Raw genomic sequence first — 19,698 nt, 5'->3', positions numbered from 1 at the left:
GATTTATGTCCACCCAACATCACTAACATCAGCAGTAGAGCACATACATCACAATTTCCAGTATTAGGATCCTTCACATGTAGATTAACATATTCAAAATGCAGGGCTCCCATCAGACGTTACTTTAAGAGTTCACAGCCCCACAGCACTATTTATTTACTGGGAGTGTGTTCATTTTTAATAAACAGCGACCATCCTCCCAGCTTCACCTAGCAAGTTGACATAAATCCTCATGCACAATGCCAAACACTATTAATCCTTATAATATGCATGGCCATCCTCTACCCATTGTAGGCCTATCTTGGCACGGTTATGCATTCTTCAGAGGAGTCTGTTGTCCTGAAGGTCAATAATTCTTGGAGCATCTCAGCCCAAGCCATAATATCCTTCTCCACATTCTCATCCATCTCCATCATAACCTTGTGCATGCAACTCTCCTCTGCAACTGCCCACTCAGACATATCCTTAATCCGCTCCTGCATAGTGGACCCAGTGCTAGACATTCAATGAATGGCAACCTATCTTTTCGCCAGAAACACCCCAACAGTCCAAATTTATATTGTACCTTTCTGGTTTTAGGGCATGGGATGACCAAGTAAATATTGTTTTATGGAGACCTCCGCCTAGTATTTGATACTTCCTTAAGGAATTTGAGTATTTCTACCCAGTATTGCACAAAATGTATTATCCATTTGCTGTCTTGGTTAATTTGGTAAACTGTAGGAATTGCCCTGGGCTGACAAACATCTTCTGTGCTGCTGCAAAAGAGATGCAGCTATCTCCTGGATACAAGTCATCCAGCATCTCAAACTCTTCTTCCCACCACCAGCCACTGAAATTCCGCTATGGATTTTCAAAAAGGGTTGCAACCACCAAATCGGCATCTTCCTTGCTGCACTATATAAGGGCATTGGTTAATACGCCATGCCTCTGCCACCAGGCATATTGGTAATTCTGTTGCCCCTGGGACCACTGTAAACAACCAGGTCTCCCAGTAACTCTCTGCTGCTCACCATCTGGCAGCATGTTGGGGTTTCCGAGGTCTCCTTCAGTTGTATTCACCGTTAGGATCCCCAACTCTGCTTTTCTTACCTGCCCATATCAAGAAAATCAAAAGTCTATCTATTTTTTTAACATACTGTTGTATATCGGGCATTGTGAGTTCTGTAGTACATATAGGCATCAGAATAGACATACCATTTTTGTTCCTGCGATCCTTCTAGAAACAAACAGTGGTACTTTATTCCAAAACACAGCTGAGGCCTTTAGACCAGCTAGCACCCTGTCCATATTGTAATCAGATTGTTTGCAAGCTGTGTGTGCTACTTGAATTCCCAAATATAATTTTCTGTATTTCCCACCTCAGTACTACCTCTGGTAGCATTTCAAATGTTCATCCTTCCAGTCACACTAATGGAAATAATAGAGACTTCTTATTAATATACATCCAGGGACCCTCAAAAACTGTTGCAACTCCAAAAACAGTTGCACCACTAAAGGCTACAGTAAATACAAAAAATCGTCACCTGTATATAATGCTCTGTATCTCCCACTCAAACACTCGATTGCTTCATCACTAAAGGCTGATACACTGCCAGTGGCTTCATCGTTAAGTCAAAGAGGAGTGGAAAGAGAAGGCAGCCCTGCCTTGTACACCTCTCAGCATGCCATCCTTCTGGTATGTATCCCCCAGACCTGACCTTAGCTGTGGGATCTGCATAAAATAGGGAGACCCAGCTCAGAAAATTAGAACCAAATCCCTTCTTCACCTGTACCGCCCACATATACTCCCAGTCTACAGTACTGAAAGCCTTTTCAATATCTAAAGCAACCAGTACTCTTCCATATTTAAGTCCTGTATGGAGTGCATGGCATGAGTGAGCCTCCGAATATTTAGGAGGGTACCCCCGGCCGGAATAAAGCTGCATTGGTTTTCATGCACCAACAAGTGAATTGCACTTCGTAACCTATTAGCCATTTCTTTGCATAGCACATTGATAGCTACATTAATCACAGTAAAAGCTAAATTGGATATAATCTCTGTTCGGTTTTGTTAGCATAAAGTATTTCTCACTTTGTGGTTATTTTAAGTGTGTCTCGCTTTGTTTGTGGTAATTTTCTCAAACTTTTGGCCTCTTGAAAAAGCTCCAGGAGCAATCAGCGAGCATTTCCATGTATAATCGATAAAACAGGGGTGGGAGTCTGTGGGCACCCCTTATTCCTGGCCATACCTTTAAAGATCTCTAGTAATTCTTCTTTAGAAAGATCCCCTTCCAGTTCACCATCGTCTCTCTACTAAGCCTTGGAAGGTCTATTCCTTCTCGTTGCTCTCGTTGCTCTAGGTGCTTGTTGTAGTTGGCTAAATGCTGTCACAGTGCTTTATTTATTGAAACTTGAGTCACTTCAATCACGCCCTCTTGTCCCTTTAGGGACTTTGTCATCAGTGTTTGCATTTTGCTTTTCAGTAACCAGACCAGGAGTCTCCCGGGTCTGCTCTTCTCTTTAAGCAGCTTCTGTCAGTACTCTTGTAGAGTAAATCTGTCAGTAATATCCCCTAATTCCCCAAGTCTCCGTTTCACTGCTGTTGTATCTCTGTCTACATATGTATCACAAGATTCTGCCCATTCCAGGTGTTCTAATCAACCTTCCTGTCTCTGTAGATCTTTTTGCAATTGGAAGTTCATTCCATAATGTTTTTTAGGGCATTTGCCTTTCAAGATAACCTTGAGTGCATCCCATTCATTTTCTCTGGTCGACGTAGTTCCCCAGTTCCACTTTAAATAGCTCTCTCTGAATCCTTTATGCCGGTGCTGAAGACAAAATCTTTGACGGCTTCAGTATTAAACCGCCAAGTAGAGATAGCCGGGTTACAACAAGACCAGATATAAGTGAGCAATAGTTGTGCATGGTCTAAGAAGAATCTACCAAGGGTCAATGCCAATTGTATGTTTACACCCACTGGTGGTGTCAACCACCACCGTATAAATATCCTATCTAACCTACAGTACATGTTGTGTATAGGTGAAAAGAATGTGAATTCTGTTTGTGTGGTATATAAGATCTATGCAATCTGCTTGGGGCCATTACGTCAGCCAGCGCATCTATCATTCCCATCTTTGTGTGGCTTCCTTTAGGCAACCTGTCCAATTCCCCATCAATTATATAATTGCTGGTCACCTGCCCCGAGGAGGGGGATTCCTATGTATGGCACAGCACAGTGAGTACCCTCCAGAAAAAACTCCATTTATCATTGCACATCTCTGTCCCATCTAAGAGGCCATTGTTCCTCTATATCAGCATCAGCCTTCCGAAACAGTGTCCTGGCAGCCACACGACTGGCCAAATCCCAATCCCCCTCCTCCCCCACCCCTCTACCACGGGTGTATATTTTCATACAGAGATGAATATAAATGCCCTCACCATTTTTTCTTTAATTTATCTGCTTCTGTGTGAACTAAATGGGTCTCCTGTAAAAATGCTGTTCCCACTTTCTAGTGCCTATGGTAGGTGTGCACTATCTACCGTTTAGTATAGTTGTGTAGTCCTCTGACATTCAGGGTCATAGCTTTTTATTTCACCCACTCTGGCTGACTTTTCTTTTTTGTTACCGCCCACGCAGCAGGGAGATGAGCGGTAGTATGACTCTACCGTTTGGGTCTGTCCTGTGACACTACATCATAATCAAGTCCCCTGCTACCATTGGTGTTATGTGAATTGCTCTTACACCGATGCTCTGTCACTATTGCTCATATAGTTATGAATAACCACCTCAACCCTCTTCAAATCCACTCTTCCTCCCCTGGTAACCCTGAACTGTATAACTGTGATATTTTGCCACACCAGATCCACTTAGACACAAACCACCTTCCCTTTCAGTATATTGTAACTCTCAAGTGAATGTTACATAGCTTGTTAAAATGTTAATCTGTAATTTCAAAGGGGGTCTTGCCTCCCTGCACCGCAGTCCCTATAGGGGACACTGCATGGGTTGTGGAGCACTATCCTCCCCGGCCTCCCTAACTAAAGAGTAATCTGCTTTGCGATCCTAGGTCAGACCTGTAAGGTCTACTGTGTCCGATTAGATCAAAGGCCTCGCCCTGTAGCAAGTTAATCATATCCTTACCCCTGTGTGTCCTGCGCAGCGTTGCATGTTCCATGTTGTGTATATTAAAAAAAACATCTTTCTGCCTTAGTTTCTGAAGTTATCTAAACCCCATTGCCTCCGCAGCAGTATTATGGTGATTTTCATTTAAAACAGGATAATTGTGAAAGTAAACTCGGAATCCACATAATCTTCAACCAGATTGTGTCCTGAAGAAAATCCCCAGTTCTCATGGCCCCTGCCTGATCGGGGCCCAGCATGTTTCATATATCAGCATTCTTCAGCAAGTCCCCTGGGGTGAGCTCCCGGACGCTCCCCGAAGATACCAGTTTGTGACATTCTGCATCGATACATTCTTGTTACACCTCACTATGGGCCAGATGTAGGTAGGTGGCAAATTGCGACTTGCAATTTGCGAGTCAGATCGACTCGCAAATTGCAAGTCGCAATTTGCGATGCAGAAAGGTGTCTCAGACACCGTCTGCGACTCTCTATGGGGTCGCAAAGACCCATCTCATAAATATTTATGAGGTGGGCCGCAGTTTGCAACCCCATAGCGAGTCTAGGCACTCACGGGGATGGTGGCCTGCTGGAGACAGCAGACCACCATGTCCGTGACTGCTTTGAAATAAAGCAGTTTGTTTTTTTCTTTTTGCAGCCCGTTTTCCTTAAAGGAAAACGAGCTGCAAATAGAAAAAAATACCGAAACCTTTTGTTTCGTTTTTTTTTCAGAGTAGGCAGTGGTCAGATGGACCACTGCCTGCCCTGAAAAAATAATTTTGTGATCATTCACAAAGGGGAACCGTTTGCGAATGAGTTACCATCCACTTCAAGTGGATGGTAACTGCGAGTTGACTTGCGACCGCGAAATCGCAGTGCGAGTCGCAAATAGGAAGGGAACACCCCTTCCTATTTGCGAGTCGGAAACACATTTTGCGAGTCGGTTCCGACTCGCAAAATGTGTTTCTACATCGCATGAGGGCATTAGCGCCTCGCAAACGGCGTTTTTAGCCGTTTGTGAGGCGCTAATGCCTTGCTACATCTGGCCCTAAGTCTCTTCCAGGCCTGTTGCCGTTCCCCACCTTTGCCTCTCTACCGATCATCAATTCAATTGTGTTCCTGCTCTCTAACCGGTCCCAGAGTTCGTCATGGTTTATAAATAAATACAGATGCCCTTTTTGCGCCACACTCAACTTTGCTCGAAACAGGAGCATGTATCTAATAGTAAGTGTTCACAGTGTTTACTTCACACCTTATCATTCCTTGTTTTGAAAACTTTTTGGCTGTGTAGGTTTTCCATGCGCTATATTACCAGACATTGGTGCTCAATTCTGCTGAAAAGAAGTAGATTTTTTTAATACATTTTTAACACATAAAATGTGCTTTCTATCATACAAATTGTTTTGTCGATAAAGCCATTCAGCTGTCAAGAATAAATGTTTAGATAGGAAGTCTGCACTTCAAGATCATGTGGCTTCCTACAGGCTGTCTCCCAGTGCAATGTCTAGGAAGACGCGATTTGAGATGTTTCATGGGCAGTGCCCACACTCTAAACTTGTACCTGATTGGAAGTCTTGGAGGAACGTATGATCAAGTGTGTTTGAGAAGGATACTTGAACGCAGAAAGAGATGTGAAAGATCAAAAACAGAGAATCCTGTTTTAATGAAAGGAATAGAGCATGTAGGGTCTTGGTGGAAGTTAGGGATTGGGTTAGGATCAGAGCACATGTTGGGTCGATACCAGGATGCAAGTATAGAGAACCTAGAGAGGTAGCAAAGATTTCCAATAGTGCCATAAAAACTATCGAGGATAAGAGCAAACATATTCAGAAAAAAATGTATACCTCAATAACTATTTGGTGTAATATCTGGGTTTTATTTTTAAACGTTTAGTTCAGCTAGTTACCCTCTTTATAACTCATTCATTGATGGTTCTATATTTCAGCTTATCTTTTTATAGGACTGTTTGTTATGAGAGAAGATGTGTAGTATGTTCAAAACTGCACTTAGCCATGCTCCTGGAACCTGTTGACGTCACCCTGCCTGGGTGCTGCAGAAATGAGTACAAAGTTCTCTTTGACGATCCTGTGTTTGCCCTGCAGTCATTTAAATATAGCGTGTGTATTAATGCCATTTGTTCAAAAAAAAAAATCAGAAACAAAAGAAGTTACAAAATGTTATGCCACTTTAAACTTTTATTTCATTTTTAGCTTTGAAAAATATAATGCTTTACTTTTCCTGTTTTGTCTTTGACAGCCTGCATTAACATTTGAACGTTCTACTTTACTGAAAAGATTATGGTCAGTAAGATCTGATTTACAATTTTGTAATTCTGCCAATGATCTGAGTGTTCCTGTTTCATTCTAGGTCCCACGAGTTGAGGTCAAAGGTTATTTCCTTGCAGTTGCTTCTGTCCATTCTGCAGAATGCAGGACCAGTTTTCAAGACAAATGAGATGTTTATCAATGCTATTAAGCAGTATCTGTGTGTTGCACTATCAAAGAATGGAGTTTCATCTGTTCCAGAAGTTTTTGAACTATCTCTTTCAATCTTCCTAACCTTGCTGTCCAACTTCAAGACGCACCTAAAGATGCAAATTGAGGTAGGTGACATAGTTAAACTCACAGGTGTGTTTTTAGCCAACCTTTTATTTTACATTCAACTCCTGTATTTAGTTGTAAGAATGCCTCTTCAGTAGAACACATTCCTCCATATTTTCAAGTAATCTCTATCTAAACTTGCGCTCATTAAATTGTCTACCAATGAAGAAAAATGGTAGTACAAGCCCTACATTCCTGACATGTCTAGCAGAATGTGGTTCTGCTACTGGCTGAAAAGCCCTTTGACTGAGGGTTGATGAGAGACTTAAAGAACCAACCACTGCAGAGATGTAGAGGATGCACTTGCATCTGCGTTCGTACTTTTCATTGTGGTATCTTTAACCTTGCATATAAAAACACATGAAACATATTCATAGTTTTACATTTAGAAGATCAAGCAAAAGTAATCAAACAATTGTAGCCACGCTGTTACTTGGTTGACCTATTACCTGCTACAGTAATAATAGACAGTTTCCACCTTTTGAGCACCATATTGTGCTCTCTGATCAACCTGTTGTTACATCAAGGCTACTATCCAATCAGCCTCAGGATTAGAAAAATCTCATTAATGCAAAAAAAAAATAGCCAGCGGCGACCCCTAAACCCTTGACAATTACAGGCCAATTACTAACTTACAACATTGTTAGGCAAATCCTTAAAGAAATGCGTAGTCTCCCAACTAAACAAATACTTTAGTGATAACTCTCTTCTTTCCCCTTCACAATTGGGATTTAGAGGATGGTATTCTGCAAATAACTTCAAATGGAAGTATGCCTGTTACTTTTACTAGACATGTCAGTTGCTTTGGATACAGTCATTAAAATTGCTTAAATACACTAGAAAACAGAATGGGACTAAAACAATAAGTACTTAATTGGATAAAATCTTTTCTGATTGGTCACTCCAACCGAGTTGAATTTGGAGCACACAAATCTAAAATGCAAATTGTACTTGTGGGGTCCCACAAGGGTCCATACTTTTGCGAGCCCTTTTTTACCTCCATGTGGACCCTCTTGAGCTAGTCATGGAAAATTCAAATATCAGATTGCACCAATACGCAAATTACACACATTTATATTTAAAAATATCCTCTTTAAAGAACATCACAACTTTCAGAAGAGACTTAAGGCCAGATGTAGGAAAAAAGCAATTTGCGACTTGCAAATTGCGAGTCCCTGCGACTCGCAATTTGCAAGTCGCAAATTGCTATGCAGTACGGTGTTTAAGACACCGACTGCAACTCGCAATGGGGTCGCAATGACCCACCTCATGAATATTCATGAGGTGGGTCGCAAATTGCGGCCCCATTGCGAGTATAGGCACTCGCTAACATGGAGGCCTGCTGACGTCAGCAGACCTCCATGTTAGCGACCTGCTTTTAAATAAAGGGAAAACGAGCTGCACTTAAAAAAAAAAAACGAAACCTTTAGTTTCGGTTTTTTCAGGGCAGGGAGTGGTCCCTTGGACCACTCCCTGCCCTGAAAAAATATTTTGGACTCCAAAATATTTTGGGCTCCAGTCACAAACTGGAAGGGGTCCCATGGGGACCCCTTCCAATTTGCGATTGGGTTACCATCCACTTGAAGTGGATGGTAACTGCGATGCCATTTGCGACCGCATATGCGGTCGCAAATGGTATTGCATCCCAATGCGACTCGCAAATAGGAAGGGAACACCCCTTCCTATTTGCGAGTCTGAAATGCATTTTGCGAGTCGGTAACGACTCGCAAAATGCATTTCTGCATTGGGATACGCGTTTTGCGACTCGCAAACGGCAAATTTTGCCGTTTGCGAGTCGCAAAATGTTTGCTACATCTGGCCCTTAGATATGATGTATATTCAGCTGAGTGTCAGACAATTCCTTAGAGCTGAGGTCTTCAACATCACATCATAAAACTGGCACAAACTGCCAATGTTATCTGTCAACTTAAAAGAATTAAACAATTAATCTTCAAGGATCAACTAAAAACTTGCTAGAATCAAATTCAAACTCTGCTGTTTAACATCCCAGGCACTTTTCATCTAGGCGAGCCCAGTTACCTCTCCGAAATTCTGAAAATCTTTGGTGTAAGAGAATCTCGCAGCAAGGACTCCCATTCTGAAACCCCACCCGATAAATTCTGAACACCACATGCTGAAAGGAAATCCTTCTCTGGATTAAGTGCCCCCAGTTTGGAACCCCCTTCAGATTTGTTTAAGAACAGCATCTGCAATTGGAGCTGTTGAGTTTCTAGACTGAGATGCTGTGGAAATAATGGGTGGTGATTTGACATAAGGTATGACCCTATTTATAATGTGAAATATTCTTGCTTGTGTATTGTTAATTTAATGCCTGTAACTTTTTTTAAAATAACTAATAAGAACAGCACCTAATATATTTTCTTTCCTCAAAAATTCAAAGCTTATTTATTCTCTAGATACCTCAAATGAGAGCGTTCAAGATAAGTTACTCCATCTAAGGGAACCAAGATCTCACAAGATTTCAGTTATAACTCTCTAAATTAGTGGGTTTCAGAGATCTACTGTGTTGCACAAGAAGATGTTGCATTAGTGATTATCCAGACAATCCCCTTCCTGATGTATAATACTTACCATAGATCACTCACCTTGTGAGTATCCTGGCACCAGACTGCATCCAGAAATTTAAAAGCAGTGCATCTGCGTTTCAGCCAGTGGTGCCATGCAACTCCTAGTTGATGCTGGTCTGCTCTGAAACTGAAAAACAGAGCCACATATAAGCATCACTCATGTGCACCAATGTCAGTTCCTTCTTTCTACGCCTTCAGATGCTGAACCCGGGCTGCACCCCTTCTTTCTTCACTCTGTGAAGATATTCTTTTGCAAATTTTTAAGTATGCTAGGAACATATCAAACCCTAAAATGTCAAGGTTTAAAACTTGTAAGGACTGTCGCAAATAGATTTCTGTGACCGATCCCCACAAGACATGCCTCTGGTGCCTGGGTTTGACACATGACAACTGCGCACAGATAATTCCAAAAGCCGTCCTAGAATGGGAAGCAAAGTTCTATGTGGTGAAGCACCCGAAAGCTCAACGCCAATCCAAATCGAAGTCAAAGGCACGGACGTGCTCGCGCTCCCAAAGTCAATCCCACTGCAGATCTTCTTCACAGAAAAATTCTTTGGGTAAGTCGAAGAAGTAATATAAGAAGTCCAAGTGGATCTCAATGCCTTTACTCCACTCTCACTTTCCCCTTTCCAGTGAAGACATAGGGTGTCTTTGTGCCTCTAAGTCTTGATCCTGTTCAACCAAGGAGTCGATTCCATCCTTGGTCTCGATGTACCTCGAGTTCACTGGTCCATCGGCAATGTCACAGCAGGTCAGAGCCTTTCAGAAGTCCATGCTGCACATCTGTGCCATGCTTCCAGATCTGTCTGGAGCACCTTTGGGCCCCAAGGATCCCCTGGGACCTCCTGTTTGGTTACTACTGGCATGTTTGCCCTCTGTGCCATTTGTGCCCCTTGAACTTGCTTTAAGTTCTGTACAGTGCTGGCTTCGGGCTTGGCACCAAAATCTGAGCCAGCACCTCAAAAGTCACCTGTGCCAGAGAAGGAGCCGCAACCCATTGTGGTATTCAACTTCAAGCCGGCTTTGTATTGACCTCAACGAGGCGGCATCCAGATCTTGATGTGTTGCAGCCAATACTGAATCCATTATGCTCCGCTGCAATTCCATTCTGACATAGTCGCGCACAGACATAGTTTTCAAATGGTTGCCAGTGTTTGCAAGTGATTACCCTTAAAATCCTCCTGGAACATTAATATTTATCAGATTACAGGTACCATGTTGTAGTTTATCCACCTAGCCTAATAAACATGTTCACACCCTATCTTCTCCCTCAATTCTAAGCCAAGCTCAGGTCAAAAGCTTCTGATCAGGACATGTTCTTGGTTCAATCAAATCTATTCTGACTAGGTGTTGGCTTGGTGTATTCCCTTGGGAGCAGGGCTAAAAAATCTGAACATAGATGCTGTGCATGGGTAATTGCATTTGCAAGTGATAAGTCATGCTTGTGTGGTTCACCCAGGGCCCCATACTGCCAACCTCTACAATTACACACACATGTAGACGATATAGACATTCACATAGCATACACACAACACATAGACCCAACATTGTACCCATCCCACTAACTACCACACACCTCAGACTACAGAACACACTTACATGCTCATAAACCCTTGCTCTGCCGTAAACTATGCATCAGAGATCGCCAACCTCATGATCCAGTACTAGCTTGATGCCCTCTTCATCCTTGAAACATGGTTCAGGGTACAGCATCCATCGTGTGCAGCTGGCACATAGGAATGAAGGAGGCCTTCATTCAGCCATATCTCCTCCTGGTCCTGTGCCCCTATGCAAGCAAATAACACTCAACTCCTTGGAGTTGCTGACATGCCATTACTCACCTTCTGTAACTTGGACCTCTACCTTCCATCTTATCAACAAACTTATTGGCAGAAAAAGGACATCCTTGTTCTTCTTCTCAAGGGAGAAATAAAGATGGTCCTGAGATCCCAGAAAAACTAGGAATTGTATTCCAGGTTCTATTTGATAAAGAAGAGAAAAGGACAGTGGAGGCTTATTCTTGATCTTCGGCCCTGAACAAGTTCCTGTAAAGGCAGTTTTTTCACATGGCAGCACTACAAGATGCTTTAGAAAGGAGTTGACCTAACTTCCCTTGATCTTCGGTTTGCATATTTCCACGTCACCATATACTGAATTCAAAGAAAGTACCACTGCATTTCAGTGGTGGGGCAGCACTATAATATCAAGACATTTCAATTCCTTCTCATGTTGGCACCCAAACTTTTGCCTAGCGTCAGATGCTGGCTTCCTCATACAACTGGGTTAAGAAATGCCTGTATCGCACTAGTAGATTTTGGCAACCAAGAACCAGGTGCAATGCCTTTTCGATCAAATTGTCCAGTGTCTTTGATTATGTCTTTCCTCCATTGATCCTCAGGGTACTGAGGAAGGCAAAGGTGGGTTTTTGTACACGGATACTCATTTTCCTAGCATGGCATACTCCTGAGGCTGTTGCACTGGTGATACTGCTGAAAACCCACTCCAAGCTTTTCTTCAGGCTCAACCGAAAGATATTCCAGCATGACTTCAGTTTGCTGAGCCTGACAGCTTGGTACGTGACTGCCTAGAATTTAATCATTTCAGTCTGACTGTGGAATGCAGAAACATTCTAGTGCAGGCAAGGTTGCAAGCAACCACAAAGATGTATAATGCCAAGTGGAGTGTTTCTGTGACTAGTGCAAAGACAAAGGGTTCCCTCCAGTGTTTGTAGAATCCCATGAAGAACCACTATACTTTTTGGGCTTAGCAAAGAGTCATACTCCTCAGTATGAATCCAGCTGATAGCAATTTTAGGGTTTAGAAGTACAGTGGAAACCTTGGCCACTGAATTCTTGCAAAGTATCATAAAATAGTTTATGGAAGGTCTTTTCAGAGCATTTCCTTCTGTACCCTCCTGTGCCTGGGGTTCAGCACAGTCGTGAGCCTGCTTATGCTGCCTCACTCCAAAGCAATCCACAAAACACAGATGAGGTTTATCTGCTAGAAAACAGCACTTCTCTTGGCTCTTACATCAGGAGTGATTCATATCTTCATTGTGAAAGCCCATTACAAAGGACAGTCATTCTATGAACCAACTGTACATTTATGCCTAAAGACCTTATTGACTTCCATCTGAATGAGCCTTTCATTATAAGCCCCTTTTCTCAAATCCCACAAAGCAGACATTACACTTGCTAGATGTCCAACAATGCATTTTATATTGCATGGACAAGTTACAGCTGACCAGCTGTTCTGTCCCTTGGCCATCCAGGATGAGGCTGATCCCTGTCTAAGCAGGAGATAGCACTTTTGCTGTCAGCTGCATTGGCTTCTGTCATAAAGTGAAGCGTCCACTCCAGGTTAGATTAAGGGCGCATTCCACCGGTAGCATGGAAACGACTGCTCCACTCAACCCTGTTGTGTTTTTACAAGACTCCTTGTACCATGCAGCCAACTGGAAGAGCACAAAGCACTAGTCCCTGACAGAGTTTTCCCTAACCGGTTTCAGCAAAGGTTGAGCCTGCATCCAGCTTTATTCTCAATGTTATGCACTTCTTGATATTCTGATTGGAGCTTGTGCATATATAAAAGATCCTATGTTGGAGAAAAACAATTTTCCCTTAACTCCAGATCTCCAGTCTTGGTGTGTTTTTATATATTTTCACATGCAATCCTCTCTAGTCACCAGTCCGAAGAACATATATTTAAATATATACATATGTGTGTGTGTGTGTGTTCGATGGCATGTGTAGCTGCAAATACACATGCTTTGCATAAGTTCGCCATCTAGTGTTGGACTCGGAGTGTTACAAGTTATTTTTCTTTGAAGAAGCTTTTTCAAGTCACAAGATCGAGTGACTCCTCCTCTCGGTGATAGTGCGCATTGGGCATTGAGTCCTTTGTTAGATTGTTTTCTTTCTGCTGTCTGGTTCAGACGTTTTCCCTCTCGCCCCAGTAGATTTTGGTTCGGTACTATCTGAACTTCTCTATTTTTCCTTTCAATGTTTAAACGTCAGTATTGTTTTCAAATGCGTTTTCCTAACTACACTCGAGCCGATTGTAGCGTCGGGATCAATTAAACACCCTTTCAGGCGCCTGCTATCTTCTCGGGCCTACTGCGTCACAGGCTCATGGATTGGACTCCATTTCGATTCTGCCCTTGGTGCCGCACCAAGTTCCCCTACACTGACCAACACTCAGTGTGCAAACTCTGCCTCTCTCCAGATCATAAGGAGGAAACCTGCGAGGCGTGTCGATCCTTCTGATCCAAGAAGACTTTGCGGGATCAAAGAGGGCGTCGGCTAGAGATGGTATTGAAGCCGACAGAACAAAAGCCCAACATTTTTGGTGAGGAACAGGCACAGACTGCAGTTTCCATTGCAGACTTCGATTCCGACTGTGACTCAGATGGGGGCAGCGAAGTTGTTACTGTGGCGCAGTACGTGAGTACGCCAGCCCCTTTCCATCACCAAAAACATTTAAAAAAGTCAGCACAGAAGGCCTTGGGTCCACCACTGCTTGCCGGCCATGGTCGGACCCGAAAATTACATCTCGATGACCGGCCCTCGGGTTTGGCGTTGAAGAAGGCCAAAATGCATTTGACTGAACGGACTGACACTCCTGTTTCTGGATCGAGTCGTAAATGGAAGCTTCCACATCAGAACCAAAATGTCTACATACAACCTCAGAGTTGAAACATCCAACCTCCTCTTCAGAGTCAAAGCATCCAATCTCCTCTTCGGAGCCGAAAAAAGTTCGACCTGCTTCAGAGACCACATTCTCGGCCAGTTTGAAGCAGTCAATCACCAAGCTTTTGGAGCATACATTTATGGGAAGTAAACATGTTCCATCTTCAGAGCAGTCAACAGACATTAGGCCCATTCTTGAGGTCATGGACCATAAACAGAGGAAAATCCAAATCCAAAAGGATACAGGGACAATTAGTGTCTCTCCTCCTCCTATAACCAAGAGGAAACTGTCATTCCAAGAAGGTTTGGAAGCTAGGCCTCACCTGCAAAAATATTTAAGCACAAGGGGAAGCCCAAGCCAGTACATCAGCGTTCCCCACTGCATAATACTTTCCTTCCTACTTCTCCACCTCCTGATACTCCACCGCCTTCACCCACACAGTTTTATATACAATCTCCTGTCTCCTCACATGGGGATTTTATGGGTGACAATCCTTATAATACAGACCCATGGGATATGTACGATTCTGACCCAATTCCATCAAATGACCCTGCTCTGTGTCCCACAAGGCATCTCCACCTGAAGACACCACGGCCTATAAGAAGGTGATTGCTAGAGCAGCTACATACCACAATTTGCAACTGCACTCTGAACCCATAGAGGATGATTTCCTAATCAACACCCTATCCTCTACACGTAAACAGTACCAATGTTTGCCGATGCTACCAGGCATGCTAAAATATGCTGATAACATTTTTAAGGAGCTGGCAAAGGCTAGGGTACTAACACCAAGGGTGGATAAAAAATATAAAGCTGCACCATCAGATCCAATTTTTATAACACAGCAATTGCCACCTGATTCCATTGTGGTCAGTGCAGCTAGGAAAAGGGCAAATAGTCAATCCATAGGGGATGCTCCTCCCCCTGATAAAGCTGCAAATTAGATGCTGCAGGCAAAAGAGTTAATCAAAGCAAAGGGAGGGACAGGGAGATATTATAAGGTCCAGTGTACAGTCTCCCTACCTAACTTGAAAAACAATGGGATACACTGTTCCTAAAAGAAATGAAAAGTAGGAGCACAGGTCCTCGAGGCACTTCTAAACTTTGAAGCAAAAGCCCTCACACATCCAATGGATGTCATGCTTCATCATAAGGCTAGCCCCTCGTCAGACCAGCGCTGCAATGAAGAGGGCTCTTTGCCAGAGATCTTAAAACAAAGTGTGTGAGCCGTGGCAAAAGCAGTAGGAGTAAGGTAAACCTACTGTTTGAGGGAAAGTAGGGGAAAAGAGAAAAAAGCTTTAAAGTTGGCTCAAGGCCCTCAACAAAAATTATTTAATTTGGGTTATGAGGATCTTGGTCAAGATTAAAAAACATATAAGAGTGGGTAAGGAATAATGTTCCACCACTCTATTTGTCCAAAAGAAAGGGCTAATAAAAGCCAGTACCATTCAAACTTGTCAACATCACACACAATACACAATTGATACCCTGCACAGTCTACGGTTCACAATCAATTACCAGAAGTCTCACCTTCAGCCATCGCAAATACAACCTTATCTGGGAGCAATTCTCAACACTCAGTCAGCATTAGCCTACCCAAACCCACAAAGAATTCAAGCGTTTCACAGTCTCATATCTCAACTGAAACTCTTGGGAATTATGGCATTCTGCATATCAATAGTGCCCAATGTATGTCTAAACATGAGACCCCTGCAGCAGTGTCTTTCACAGCAATTGTCTCAGGCACAGGGTCAACTTCACGAATAGTGTTGTTGAACCTACAGACTTACAACTCTCTGCAGTGGTGTAATCACACCAACTTATCAAAAGGGCGGCCATTTTAGGACCCTGTGCCACAGACCATAATAACCAAGGATTCATCAGTGACCGGTTGGTAAGCCCATCTCTACAATCTTAAAATACTGAGAGAATGGGAATCAATCCAGCAGACTTACCACATAAATCACTTGGAATTGCTGGCAGTGTTCGGGGCACTCATAGCATTCCAACCACAGATCACACACAAAACAGTGTTAATAAGGACAGACAACATGACAACAATGTATTATCTGCAGAAGCGGGGGCACACATTCATCTCAATTGTCCCTTCTAGCACAGACAATTTGGAAATGGGCGATTCACAATCTCATTCACCTATTAGCAGAGTATATCCTAGGGATACACAACCAACTAGCGGACCTCTTAAGCAGGACTCAGCAACACATACACGAATGGGAGATTCACCCAAATAGCTCAACACTACTTTCACATGTGGGGAACACCACACTTGGGGCCAGATGTAGGTAGAAACCAATTTGCATGTTGCAAATTGCGAGTCCTTCTGACTCGCAATTTGCAACTCGCAAATTGGTATGCAGAAAGGTGTCTCAGACACCTTCTGCGACTCGCTATGGGGTCGCAAAGACCCACCTCATAAATATTTATGAGGTGGGTCGCAGTTTGCGACCCCATAGCGAGTCTAGGCACTCACGGGGATGGTGGCCTGTTGAAGACAGCAGACCACCATGTCCGTGACTGCTTTGAAATAAAGCAGTTTTTTTTTTCTTTTTGCAGCCTGTTTTCCTTAAAGGAAAACGAGCTGCAAATAGAAAAAAATACCGAAACCTTTTGTTTCGTTTTTTTTTTCAGAGTAGGCAGTGGTCCATAGGACCACTGCCTGCCCTGAAAAAATAACTTTGTGATCATTCTCAAAGGGGAAGGGGTGGATGGTAACTGCAGGTTGATTTGCGACCGCTTTCGCGGTCACAAATCAACCCTACATCGCGGTGCGACTCGCAAATAGGTAGGGAACGCCCCTTCCTATTTGCGAGTCTGAAACACATTTTGCGTGTCGGTACCGACTCGCAATATGTGTTTCAGCATCGCGTGAGGGCATTAGCGCCTCGCAAACTGCGTTTTTCGCTGTTTGCGAGGCGCTAATGCCTTCGTACATCTGGCCCATAGATCTTTTCACAACAAGCGAAAATGCCAAATGCCCAAACTTCGCGTACAGATACCTACACTCTCAATCCACGGGCAATGCTCTGTGGATCAATTCAGCAGTGATATTTGCCTACGTTTTCCCCCCTCTCCCACTAATTCCATTTCTGGTCAACAGGAATCGTCACACCTCTCTTACTATGATACTCATAGCTGCCACTTGGGCATTTCAACACTGGTACATAACACTGTTAGATTTGTCTGTAGTACCACATCACAAACTCACAAACAGACCAGACCTGTTGACTCAAAAAAAGGGTCAGATCAGGCATCCCAATCCTAGTATGCTCACCCTGACGATATGGCTCCTGAGGTCATAGAGTTTGGATACCTACAACTTTCATCAGAATGTAAGGACATTCTAAAGGAGGCACGTAAACCTACAACTAAACAGTGTTATGCAGTTAAATGGGATTTTTTTTATGTTACTGCCAACTCAAAAACATTAATCCACTCAAAGCATCAGTACAGGATATTATATGTTATTTACAAAAAGCAAATCTTGCATATTCATCTATTAAAATTAATTTAACAGCAATATCAGCCTACCTCGAAAACAGACAGCACACTTCTTTGTTTAGAATTCCTGTCATAAAAGCTTTTATGGAGGGGCTTAAAAGTTATTCTACCTAGGGCTCCATCTGCTCCGGCCTGGAATCTTAACATTATGCTTACAAGTGCCTATTTTAGGAGGGGACTGCTTTTTAGTCTGTGCAAAGCATGTGTATCTGCAGCTACACATGCCATCGAACAGAAAATGTTACTTACCTAGTGTACATCTGTTAGTGGCATGTGGTGCTGCAGATTCACATGCGCCGTCACTCCTCCCCGGAAGCCTGTAGCTGCTGTGGTACTTTCTATGTAAATATGTGTTCGATGGCATCTGTCGCTGTAGATACGCATGTTTTGCATAGCTCGCCATCTGGTGTTGGGCCGGAGTGTTACAAGTTGTTTTTCTTCGAAGAAGTCTTTCGAGTCACGGGACCGAGTGACTCCTCCTTTTGTCTCCATTGCGCATGGGCGTCGACTCCATCTTCGATTGTTTTTTTTCCGCCATCGGGTTCGGACGCTCCGAGTTTCGGAACGGAAAGATAGCTAATTTCGGAAGATTTTCGTCGGTATTGTTGCGTTCGGGATCGGCGTAGTTAGATTCAACACCGTGTCGAAAGATCGAAGAGCTCCGGTGCCCTTCGGGGTAGTTTTTCGATCCCCCGTCGGGGCCTGGTCGGCCCGACCGCGTGCAGAAGAACGCCGATGGAACGGACCCCGTTCCGCTTCTGTCCCAAATGCCACAATAAATACCCCTATACAGACCAACACTTGGTCTGTAACCTGTGCCTGTCACCTGAGCACAGTGAAGACACCTGCGAGGCCTGTCGTGCGTTCCGGTCCCGAAAAACACTCCGAGACCGTTGAGCCAGAAGACTTCAGATGGCGTCCGCGCCGACAGCCCACCGAGAATTCGAGGAACAAGAAGAGGAAGGAACCTTTTCGATCCACGAATCGGACTCCAAAGGATTCGACGATACACAAACCGTGAGTAAGACGTCGAAAACCACTCAGAAGAAGATTTACAAGGCCCAGGGGACGCCACTGCCACCAGGCCATGGCTCGACCCATAAATTCGGTGACCGACCGTCGGCACCGAAAAAGGCCCAAACAGTGCCGAGATCGTCCGACTCCGGTCGAGACACCGGCACGCAGCCTTCTCGGGACCGAGAAAGTGCTGGAGACAAGCATCGACACCGAGATACCGGTGTAGACATGGCTCGACGCCGAGACAGCGGCACTGACGAAGATCGACGCCGAGAGGTTTCGGCCCCGAAAAAGAAAAAAGTCACCTCGGAGCCGAAAAAAGATGCAGACAGGGTTTCGGTGCCAAAACAAACTGCAACCGACCCAGTTTCAGGCTCTTATACAGAAGAGCAATCGCTAACCTCCCAAATGCGAAAGCATAGGTTTGAGGAAGAGCTACAATCAACTGATGTAGACCATACGCAAAAGCGTATTTTCATACAGGAGGGGACAGGAAAAATAAGCACCCTTCCCCCTATTAGAAGAAAGAGAAGATTGGAGTTCCAAACTGAACAAACACCACAAACAAAGGTGGTGAAAAAGGTTACTCCACCACCCTCTCCTCCACCTGTAATTAACGTCTCACCAGCACAAACTCCATCACATTCCCCAGCTCACACCACCATGAGCCAGGGTGACCAAGATCAGGACGCATGGGACTTATACGACGCCCCAGTGTCAGATAACAGCCCGGAGGCATACCCTACGAAGCCATCTCCACCAGAGGACAGCACTGCGTATTCTCAAGTGGTGGCTAGAGCAGCACAAATTTCACAATGTAAGCCTCCACTCAGAACAGATCGAGGATGACTTTTTATTCAACACCCTCTCCTCCACTCACAGCTCCTACCAAAGCCTGCCTATGCTCCCTGATATGCTCCGGCACGCAAAAGAAATCTTTAAGGAGCCGGTCAAAAGTAGGGCAATCACACCAAGAGTGGAAAAAAAGTATAAGGCGCCTCCTACAGACCCGGTTTTCATCACTACACAGCTGCCACCAGACTCTGTCGTTGTAGGAGCAGCTAGGAAAAGGGCCAACTCCCACACATCTGGAGATGCACCACCCCCAGATAAAGAAAGCCGCAAGTTCGATGCAGCTGGTAAGAGAGTCGCAGCACAAGCTGCAAACCAGTGGCGCATCGCT

General features: G+C 43.9%; 1 protein-coding gene across 1 annotated transcript in view; it reads left to right on the top strand.

The window, feature by feature from the left end:
* Positions 1–19,698, top strand: part of ARFGEF1 (ARF guanine nucleotide exchange factor 1) — a 961,498-nt gene that overhangs the window by 349,966 nt on the left and 591,834 nt on the right. The window contains exon 10 of the mRNA XM_069220293.1: positions 6,470–6,704. Within this exon, the coding sequence (XP_069076394.1) occupies positions 6,470–6,704 (235 nt within the window). The remainder of the gene's footprint in view (positions 1–6,469; positions 6,705–19,698) is intronic.

Source organism: Pleurodeles waltl, chromosome 2_2, assembly GCF_031143425.1.
Source record: "Pleurodeles waltl isolate 20211129_DDA chromosome 2_2, aPleWal1.hap1.20221129, whole genome shotgun sequence".
In the NCBI taxonomy this organism is placed as follows: domain Eukaryota; kingdom Metazoa; phylum Chordata; class Amphibia; order Caudata; family Salamandridae; genus Pleurodeles; species Pleurodeles waltl.
Note: the sequence above shows the minus strand (reverse complement) of the source record. Positions and strands in the feature narration are given on the sequence as shown.